The following is an 11,328-nucleotide window of genomic DNA, read 5'->3' as shown; positions in this document are numbered from 1 at the left end:
CTACAAATTTAGAAGATTATGATGACAAAGAATATGACTTTTATTTATGGAGTTGGGTTTTTTGTTTTTTTGTTTTTCTCTAAAAATGACTTAAGCTTAACGATAAAACATTGATATTATATGTTGATATGAATGCTAGCGTGTCAATTGAAATACACTGACATATGACATACCATTCATTTTGACGAAAAAATGATAGAAAGACATATTTAGAAAATGAATGATACAGTCCCAACTTGGAGTCAACTTTGGACTAACTATTTTCTTATTTTTTAATTTTAAAAAATTAAAAAAAGTTTCTGAAGCAATAATTTTTATTTTGGTAAAAAATTGGTCATTATTATGAATAAAAGTACAATTTTTATTTTTTTAAAAATACCAAATAAAAGAGGGACCAAAATAAAAATGATTGCTTCATAAACTTTTTTTAATTTTTAATTTTGTTATTTTTTAAATTAAAAAATAAGGAAAAAGTTCCTGAAACAAAATACAGTTTTTATTTTTTAAAAAAATGCCAAAAAAAAATAACCAAAATAAAAATTATTGCTTCAAAAACTTTTTTTAAAAAAAAAAAAATTAAAAAATTAGGCAAAAGTTTGCTCAAAGTTAGGCAAAATAGTTGTGCCTTCTAATATTTTCCTATTTAAAATATGCGCAAAACTTAATGATCATATTCTTGAAATTATAAATTCAATTACTTTCTAGTTTTATTGAATTTAAATCCAATAAAAACATAATGACTAAATATGATTGTTCCCTTCTTTTTATCTTCTTTTGGCTTTATTATTATTATTATTATTATTTATTTTATTATTATTTTTTTTTTATGATGTGCAATTCTTACTAAAGTAAAATTGTTCTAATAGAAGAGGATAATTGTACCCCATAATAACGATGCTTTTCAAATGTAAACTACACAACAACAAAATAATATGATCACATTAGAATATATTTTTTATACCAAGACAAAAAAATGCATTTCAAAATAATTACAAGCATATCAGTTTTCTTCCCATTTTTACATGACATAGGCAAGGGGCCGCTTAATTTCTTTTAATACTAGAAGCCGCCATACACTTGCAAAAAATATAATGTGTAGAAAATAATTATAGTTTAAAAAAATATATATATTTATACCTACCTTATTTCTAGTTTAAGAAGTCAAATGACTCTAGTAACCTTTTTTTTCGTAAAGGAAAGTTACTGAGAAATTACAAACTCAAATATATATATATATATATATATATATATATTTCTAATTAGTGACCTCTGCTTTATGAGACGTGGTCTACAGCTAATTAAGCTATTCCTTAAAAACGTTTTGAGTTTTGAAATAGTACAAATTAAGAATTGATTTTGTGCCGCTACATTTAAAAAAAAGTGTTGCATGTAAAGCCCACGAATGAAAATTGGTTTTGTAAAATTTTCAAATATATATATATATATATATATATATATATATATATATATTTTACTTTATTTGTTATACATGTAATTAACTCTAAAAAAATTGTACATAAAAATCTCTTCCTTGAAAAAAAAATATAAATTAATTATTTTGAGTATATCTTTTGAGAAGTATTTTTAGTTAACTCTAAAAAAATTGTACATAAAAATCTCTTCCTTGGAAAAAAATATAAATTAATTATTTTGAGTATATCTTTTGAGAAGTGTTTTTTAGTTTGTTTTGAAAAATGTATTAATAGGGATGCCGCCATCTAGAATTATTTTAATTAAGTATAACTTGAAAAAAGTTTTCAATGAAAGAAAAGGTACTTCAAAGTTCAAACTTTTTCTTTAACCCAACGCTACTTTACTTTTCTTTTTTTTTGTCCCCACTTTCCACTTTCCACGAGTAATATGCTAATATTTCTGACCTTTTTTTTGAGTTTTTTTTTTTTTTCTTTTTCTTTTTTTCTTATAAATTGTTTTTAGAGACTAGTGAGTATTAAGGCATCTAGGGCTAATGATCATCCTATGCCCGATACACCTGGTTATGAATAATGTTAGGGATCATCTTTTTATTATTTTATTATCCTTCTAGCGTTTGTGTGACTTTTGAAATTACTATTAAATTTATGATGAATTACTATTGCATTTGATAAAATGGTTATTCTAAAAGTCACATTAATTCTGGGAAGATAAAAAAAAATGATCCCCAACATTATTCCATGTCCATGAGGATCACTCTCAATAGGATAACACCTAGGGTTTGAATTAGTCTCAAGGTGTAGATAGTTTAGTTTATATTCAAATTTGAATATAATCAAATGTAGTGAAGATAAATGTAAAGATAAATAATGTAAATAAAAGCTTCTTATAAGTGCAAGTTAACACCCAACATACCTCTTGGGCTGTTTTACCAAATCATAGTGTCATTCTATGAGGATGTTAAATCATAAGATAGTTGTATGATCAATAATCTTGTCAATTAATAGTGTTAGCTTCCACCTTACTTTAATTTAAGAATTATTGTAAATAAAATCGCAAAATATGTCTCATTTGGGAGTACAATTGAAAGAAAAAAAACAATAGTTTTTTTTAAAAAAAAAAGCTCGATTTTAAAGGGCAAACTACAACTTTATTACTTTACCAAACATTTGCTTAACTTACTTTTAAAAACCGTGTTTTCATTAACTGCGTCATGAAATAGTAATATTTTTAAATCACATGTTTTGAAACTGCTAAAATAAATGGATAAGCACCGAGACATTAACCCAATGAGATAGAGGTAAGTGAGTAGAGTAATGCTAGAAGGAGAATACTTGTCATTCCAAATGTGATGTAACTTTTAAAATTACCAATAGATCAAAATTCAATAATGATCATCTCAAATTATTTAGTGATTTTAAAAGTTAGATCATATTTGGGATGATACAATGTGGATAATAGTCTTCATTCTAACATTACTCGCGTGGGTAATGCTAAGAACTATCATTTTATCTTATTTTTATTCTCTGAATGTTGATATGATTTTTAAAATCACCATTAAATTTGGGTTTAAAAATGTGCATTTAAAAGTGTGAGAGTAAAAGTATAAGTAATATTTCTTAGTATAAATCTAATAAAAATAAGGAAAAATACAAAATCAGTTCATGTAGTTTACCTTATTTATAATTAGCTAAATGTGGTATGACAATGAGTTAAAAGGTCCCAGTAGTATGCAAAAATTGTTACACTATTAGAATTTGTTAATTTAATTGACAAAATTTGATGATAAGATGTAAATTTTCTTTTTGGCTATCATCAAAAGCTAACCCATAACCGGCCCGACAATAGAAAAAAAAAAAAAGAAAGAAGAAGAAGAAGCATGGTTTGCACTTTGCACACCACGTTTTCCCATTTTAAACACATCATGTTTTCTCGAGTAATACTATAAGTTACTCTTATGTTATTTTTGTATCATTTCAAGAATGATGTGGCTTTTAAATCATGTGATTCATTACACTATTAAATTTTGATCAAATGATATTATAAAAGGGGAAATACTATGTGATTTCTTAGTATTTTCTTGATGTTCTCCTAGTCCTAGGTAAATATTATTTTTTAAAAATCAAGTGAAAGAAATAAGTGCTCTTTTTTTTTCTTTTTTTTTTTGGGTTTCTTTAAAAAGTAATATCTACGTAAAACTATCTTACTTTTTGAGTGACATGAGAAAATCGTAAGAAAGATTTATAGAAGAAAGGGTCTATAACCAAAATAATAGTGAAACCTATGGGCATTTCAAAACATGTCATTTAAAAATATAACTATTTCAAGAAACTTCTAAAATAGATGGATAAGCATTTAGACATCAACCCAATGAGATAGAGGTGAGTGAGTAGAGTAATGCTAGAAGGATAACACTTATTATTTCATATGTGAATATGTGATGCGGCTCTTAAAATTTAATAATAATCATTACCAATGGATTGAAATTCAATAATAATCACCTCAAATCCAATCGTGATTTTAAAAGGCACGTCATAGACTCACATTCGGGATGACTCTAAGAAGACTCTAGTGACCTAGTCCTCCTTATATCATTTTTTTTTTTTTGAGTGATAGGAAAGAAACATGAGTAATGATACAAGGAGGACTAAAATCTTCATAGCGTTTTTCAAAATGTGATGTGACGTTTTTTTTAATTTTTTTTTTATTATTATTTTTTTGCTCTGAATATTTTTTTTTTTAATTCAAATAATTCTGCATAATACAAAAAAACATCTAGAGACTCAAGCTCTAAAACATCAAAGAGCATATAACTCTAAACACCAAGAGTAGATTGCTCTAAAACAATTACATCATGAATAATATCTGGGTCTCTTCCATCCAAATTCTAGAGAAGCTAATGAAGCGGCTCACGGTTTGGCAAAGGTGGCTAGGAATGGTGGTGTCCGTGTCTCTAAATGTAATGTGATATTTAAAATTACTGATAGATTAAAATTCAATAATGATCATCTTAAATTTAATAGTGATTTTAAAAATCACATCACATTTCCTAGAGTCCTCTTTATATCATTACTCGAGAAATACAATAGCGACTTCTAGAATTATTGTTTTACCCAGGAATGTTACAAGTCCCTCTTATGTTAATCTTGTGTTCTTTCAAGATTGATGGAACTCTTAAAATTACTATTGATCTTGTAATTAATCATCATTAAATTTTGATCAAATGATAATTTTAAGAGCCACATCAATCTTGGAGGGAGACAAAATAAACTTATAGAATTACTGAGTTTTACCTAGTCTTCCCTGCACCTGAAAGGGTCTATAACCGAAATAATAGTGAAACCCAGGGGCATTTCAACAGCACTCCTCACTTTCGGGATCTATATAATTTCTTCCCAGCCACCGCTCTGTTTCCTCGACTTGCACCCAACGGAAGCGAAAGAGAAATTTAATTGGCAACCGTAACCAGGAGGGAAACACTCAAAAGGACTGCGAAATTGAAGAAAAAACCTCAAATGAGACTCGCACAATGGCTCTAATGGCAACGAGAACGAAGCTCCCCAGGCTTCTCTCTTCTGGGTCTCGGTCCCCGTTGTCTGGGAGGCTCGGGGCAATGCGTTCGTCCACTGCGGCGGCTCCGGTGGAGTCGAGGCCGGTGGGATTGGGGATGTTGGGACTGAAAGACTATGAGGACTATCGGAGGTCTTTGTACGGTGAGATCACCCACAAGGCCTTGCTGGTTGACGCCGCCGGCACGCTTCTTGTTCCTTCCCAGCCTATGGCCCAGGTTTGTCTCTCTGTCTCATTTACAAACGCATGTATTGTATGTATGTAGAGATGTATGTGTTTTTGTTCACGTATGGGATTTTTGGGTTTGTGGGTCTTTGTGTGCATGTGTTGGAGGTCTGGCTTTCTGAGTGTTTTTTGTAGTGGAACAGTGAATTGTTTTACTGGGTTCCAAGTGAACGTATGTATGAATTAAATTAAATGGATTTCTGGGTTTTCTTGGGTCTCCTTGTTTTTCTCTTTCATTTGGAGTATAATTTATGAGTTTGGCCTTGTAGATTTGACCTCTCTCTCTCTCTTTCTCTTCGTGTATGCTTCGTTATAGATTTACAGGACGATTGGGGAGAAGTATGGGGTGAAGTTCTCAGAGGATGAGATACTGTACAGATACAGAAGAGCTTATGGCCAGCCTTGGGGTAGATCTCGTCTCAGGTCTGTTCCAATTCTTCTCTCCATTTTCCATTTTTGTTTTGGGTTATTTGGTAGTTAATTATGTTTTTCTCAATACCCATTTCCTTTATCTTTTCTCACTTCGATGTTTTTTTTTTTTTTTTCATTTTGTATTTATCATGAATATTTTGTGTAATATTCCCTTCTTTTCTTTTTATCCAATTTATTTGCCCATATTTGCTGCAAGTGATTGGAAAGTGTTTTCTATATTCCACTTTCTTTCTCTGACAAAGCACTGATGCAGAGCAACAAGTGGATCAAAATTGTAATTATGACTTAGTTTCTTTACTAAAGTGATACTTCTGCCAGATTCATCAAGTTACACAAAAGAATTTTCCGTATTTATCCCATGTGTAACTAATGGGTTTGATGTTACAATCTTTCAATTATGACTCACCCGTAGAATTTTATAGTTATCTACAAAAAAGTAGATTTGGGAACTGTTTAATTATGATTTTGTGTAAGGTTTAGAAACTTTTGTGCCATGATAAAGGTATTATTGTACCAGTTTTTGTCTAGCAAATAGGCAAGATGCCGTGGAATTTACTCTAGGGTATTGATCAATGTTCATTACTGATGCTTTTTTTACATCAGCAATGGGTTGTTGGGGAGACATGGCTTTTAATTGTTATGTCCTCTTTTGAAGACATGTGGCCTCTTTGTCAATTCTTACATTGACTTGAGTTGGGTTCTCTACTTTGATACGAGTTGGATCCAAGCATACCAACCATTGATTCAAGAACACCAAGATCTCTGAAGCAATATTTTTGTGGTCAAATATTATATATTATTGGGAGTTTGAAGGGAAAGATGAGGAGATGGGAGAAAAAGGAGAAGAGACGTTGGAGGTTTTTCCTTTAGGTGATTGGATGTGTAGGAAAGAAAGAAGAGGATATTGGGTTAAATTACAATGATAGCCCTTCTTCTGTTATTTTTTCTTTTATTTAGATGAGGGTAATTTTTGTCTTTATACTACACCTCACTTTACAGGCTTCTTTCTGCCCAAATGGCCAACAGCTATGCCTTCATCCTTCTTTCTGCTTTCGTTTTCTCCCCTTCCCCTTCAATCTCCTCCTCCCAGCCAGAGCATTAATTGATGAGATAAAATCTAGTTTTTGAGACAGTCTTGGAGTGGATGAGTTTGTGGTTTGTTTAGAAATTTCACGATTTACTAGATGAGTTGAACTCCATCTAACTTAATATCAAATTTGTGGTTTTGATCTCTTTCTCTCTTGACGTATTTTCTTGAATGGATAATTGAAAAAGAAAAAGTTGTCTTTTCCACATGTCAGAAGGGAAAGTTTGGGGACCAGTGCAGGTTTCTCAAGGATAAGCATTCAAGTGGGGGAATATTTTATGCAGGACCATTTTGCATCTTTCCGAGATAATGAAGCCCGGTAGAAAATTTGGAGGGATATTAAAGACTGTATTTGCTTTGTGGTTAGGATGAGAACCAAGTTAACATATATATATATATATATATATATATATATAAGAAGATGAAGAAGAAACTAAAAAATGAAAAAAGCATTAGGGTAACCGCTGGAACTGAAAAAGTTCTTGTACTACATCCCAAAACAATTTTTATCTTTAGATTTGATCTCTTCTCTCTCTCTCTCTCTCTTGGTTGGAATGAACTTACCAAGTGCAGCAATCTAGTAGTTCATTCTCTTGTATTTTAGTTTTGTTTATAAAAGTTCATCATCTAATTACTTAAGAGTATGAGTGCTTTAAAATATTATCATCAGCGATGTTGTGATCTTGTTCTATTTCTATGGAAATGAGGACAATCCATTTTTTCCTGCCTTCTACCTCTAAAGGGTCCAGTATTTCTCAAGGTATTTTACCCACATGCCATCTTTTCAGGCTCTCTCAAACTAGTGGCAACAGACACACTTCCACATGTTTTCTTGTCTTTACCTTTTCTTACCGAGTAGAATTAAGATTTTACAAGATTATACCTTTTACATTCCCCTTGCTTCAACTGCAAAAGTTCACAATTCTTTTGTCATGTTTATTATGGATCTTTCTCCTCCAGATCAATGATGTTAGGGTTTTTCTTCAATTGCAGATATGTTAATGATGGGAGGCCCTTCTGGCAATATATAGTCAGTTACTCCACTGGATGTTCAGATACTCAGTACTTCGAAGAACTTTATAACTACTATACCACCAAGAAGGTTGGGTCGTTGAAGATTAGCTTTTATGAATTACTTGCTATCAGTTTTAAATATTTATGGCAATAATGCTTCTCAATATTTGTTTTCATAGGCTTGGCACCTCTGTGATCCTGATGCCGAGAAGATATTTAAAGCGCTTAGAAAAGCGGGTGTGAAGTTGGGTGTTGTCTCAAATTTTGACACTCGATTAAGACCTCTATTGCGGGCTCTAAATTGTGATAATTGGTTTGATGCCATGGCAGTGTCAGCTGAAGTACGTTGATTTATTTCTTCTTGGTTATATGTGGTGCTTTTTCTTTCATATGCAAGTTCAATGGGTGTTGCGTGTGTGTTGTACTTATGTACTTGCACGTTTTAGCTTGAATTTAATTTAGGATTCGTGTGATCATCATCATCATATATATATATATATATATATATATATAGTTGTCTTGGCAATCTAGTGACGGTCATTTCTTGTGAAGGTTCTGTTTTCCTGTACTATATATAGCTTTGGCTACACCTGATCATTTCCCCACCCTTCCCTTCCGCCCTTAACAGGTCGAAGCAGAGAAGCCAAATCCAACAATATTTCTAAAAGCTTGCGATTTATTGGGAGTGAAGCCCGAGGATGCTGTACATGTAGGGGATGACCGCAGGAATGATATATGGGGTGCCAGAGATGCAGGTTGTGATGCTTGGCTTTGGGGAAGTGACGTTCACTCTTTTAAGGAGGTAAACTGTCATACACATCTCTTATTTTTCTGGGTGTTACTTGAAAGAGAGTTTTAGCCTCTCAATTTTGATGTTTGTAATAACAACTTTAGGAAGAGAACATCAAGGGCAGTCTTCAGTTCATTTTCTTCTATTCTTCTTGCGATTCTTTCAATTGTTTTTCGAAACCAGTTGTTCTGTGTGTGAGAGAGAGAGAGGATGTGAAAATCTTTGTTTCTTGAAATTGCCTCAAATACACTCTTGGAAATTCTATAAGTTCAACTCGTCTCTGTTTTAGCTTTCCTTGTTGTCCTTCAAAGCTTCTTCCCATTCTGGAGTTAAATAACAAAGAAGTAGGGTGAGAGGAAGAACGAATGTGAAAGTTCTGAGGGAAAAAGATTCATTTATGATTTCCAGGGAAAAAAATATTATAAGATAGAACATGCTATTCAGGAATTTTGAGGAAATGTCCTTAACCCAAAAATGTATATAAAAAAAAGGAGGAAATGATCTTTATGTAAATGGGAAAATTGCTTTGAAATGCAGTAACTATGTGCATTTGTGCAGATCTAGTGTGTCTTAGCAGAAACATGGGCTGGAAATTTTATTTTATTTTCTCTCCTTATAATTGAAATAACAAATGAAAATTACTTTTCAAAGCCTGTTTACTGTTATGGATTTCCTTCAAACTTCCGATCACGTCATTGCGTCGTTCAAAGTGTGCTTACGGTTTCATCCATATTTTCTTGATGCAGGTTGCTCAGAGGATAAGGGTTCGGATTTAAAAGAAGCAAATGTTCTGAAGCGAGTTCAAGCTTGATTGAAGGATGCTCTAGATATGTACAGGTTTATTTTAGCTTTGTGTAAGAGGTGTATATATTCTTCTGTGGTGTAGTATGTGTAAGAGATGTGCGTGGCAGGGAGTGCTCTTCTAACAAAGTAGATAAATAATAGTGAGACGATTTTGTCCTTTCCATGAAATCCCTGTATCCAGAGTTTTTTTTCTTTTTGCCTGGGCAACGATTAGAAAGCTAACAAAGAATTTCCTATAAAATAATAATCAACTCTTTTTTTTTTTTTTTTTTCCTTGCAACTGCAATCTTCATCCGGCACCCAAAAATTGGTATGGAACTGTTGAACGATTTTGAGGCCTAACGTAAGACATTTTTTATATTTAAATATTAATTAAATAACAATTATTTTAGCTTTTATATTATAATTTTGAGTAAAGTTCACTTAACCCTTTTATACTACCACATCAATGACAATTTACCCTCAAACTATCAATTATGACAATTTATTCCCCAAACTACCAAAACAATGACAATGTACCACTCAATGTTAGCAAAATTATGAAATTACCCCTATAAAATTCTCAATAAGACAAAAATACCTTTAAAATTTGAAAAAAAAAAATTAGAATTTAGAATTTTTATTTTTATTTTAGTAAGGGTAATTTTGTCATTTTTTAAAAAATTTGGGGTACATTGTCATTGTTTTGGTAGTTTGTGGGGTAAATTGTTGCAATTGATAGTTTAAGAGTAGATTGTTATTGAGGTGGTATAGTTTGAAGGGGTTAAATGGACTTTACCTTATAATTTTTAATTTAATAATTCTTTTTTTGTTTTTGGGATGCAATTACTAATTAAGTTTTTTCCAACACTTTTTTTTTTTCAATTAATAATATGGCTAATCTACATTAAAATAATAATAATAATAATAATGTCTAGGGTTCTCAACTTCAGGAAAATTATCGTCTCTAATTCAACCATTTTATATACTAATAAATCTCTTATACATATTCATTGACCTGAGTCGGAAATATTTGTATGAATAGAAATAGATACGTCGTTAGCTTTTTTATTTTCTTCTAAATTTTCCTCGAGTTCTTCATTAAGAATTGTTAAATTGCATATTTTAGCACGATTATGAGTTTTTTTTTTAGGTACCATTATGATTATTTTCACTGTCATCTTTATATATATATAACTAATATAAGTAATATTTTCATTGTCGTCTTTTTGTTGCATTATTTCATTATTTTCTAACTTTTTTTTTTTTTTTTTTTTGATGAATCTCGTGTTCATTTGTGAAATTTTCACCTAAATTATCTCTTATATTTTTATTTATTGCTAGTATAAGATTTATCTAACATATTTTTTCAGTGTCAATTAATTTTTTTATTCCTCTATTTTTATATATTAAACGCTCAAAATGTAAATATTGCAACTGTACGTACTTTTGAAGTGGGTGAGACGTAGAACGGTCCAAATAATATTAAAACGTTCTTGAAAACTCGCTTCTCCACTTGGCAACCAGCACCTCTATGGTCAAATCGCTTCCTAAACCTAAATATAATGTTGCTTGTCACAATTTTAGCCTTTTCTCTTAAAGATTATATGATATATGATTATCTCAAAAAAGGGACACCAAATTCAAGTAATTAATGATTATTTCTTTAAGAAAACAAACATTTGATATGCATAGGAAAATATTTGGCTTTAGATCCATTAATTACAATTCTAATGAATTGAGGTCGACTGCAATTTCTTTTACTCAAGCCCTTCATTCAAAATGAAGGGCTTAGATTAAATTACATAATTATTTAAAATAATAATAAAAAAGTAAAAATATTCTTCTTTTTTTTTTTTTTTTACATATCTGTATAAGAGAGGGGAGGAGGATTCGAACTAGTGACCTCCGCTTCATTAAGTGTGGTCCCAACTAATTGAATTACCTCTCAGGAACAAAAATAAAAGATTAAAGTGTGGCTAAAGATGTACATGCA

The 11,328-nt window shown here is 31.0% G+C and overlaps 1 protein-coding gene across 1 annotated transcript; it reads left to right on the top strand.

Annotated features, from left to right (window-relative positions):
* The first annotated feature begins 4,818 nt into the window (after nucleotides 1–4,818).
* On the top strand, nucleotides 4,819–9,543 carry LOC132161963 (uncharacterized). Its single transcript, XM_059572191.1, has 6 exons — nucleotides 4,819–5,218; nucleotides 5,543–5,649; nucleotides 7,739–7,847; nucleotides 7,939–8,100; nucleotides 8,388–8,561; nucleotides 9,296–9,543. The coding sequence occupies exons 1-6, from the start codon at nucleotides 4,961–4,963 to the stop codon at nucleotides 9,323–9,325; spliced, it is 840 nt and encodes a 279-aa protein (XP_059428174.1). The 5' UTR covers nucleotides 4,819–4,960; the 3' UTR covers nucleotides 9,326–9,543.
* Nucleotides 9,544–11,328: the final 1,785 nt, after the last annotated feature.

This window comes from Corylus avellana, chromosome ca9 (assembly GCF_901000735.1).
Source record: "Corylus avellana chromosome ca9, CavTom2PMs-1.0".
Taxonomy (NCBI): Eukaryota; Viridiplantae; Streptophyta; class Magnoliopsida; order Fagales; family Betulaceae; genus Corylus; species Corylus avellana.
Note: the sequence above shows the minus strand (reverse complement) of the source record. Positions and strands in the feature narration are given on the sequence as shown.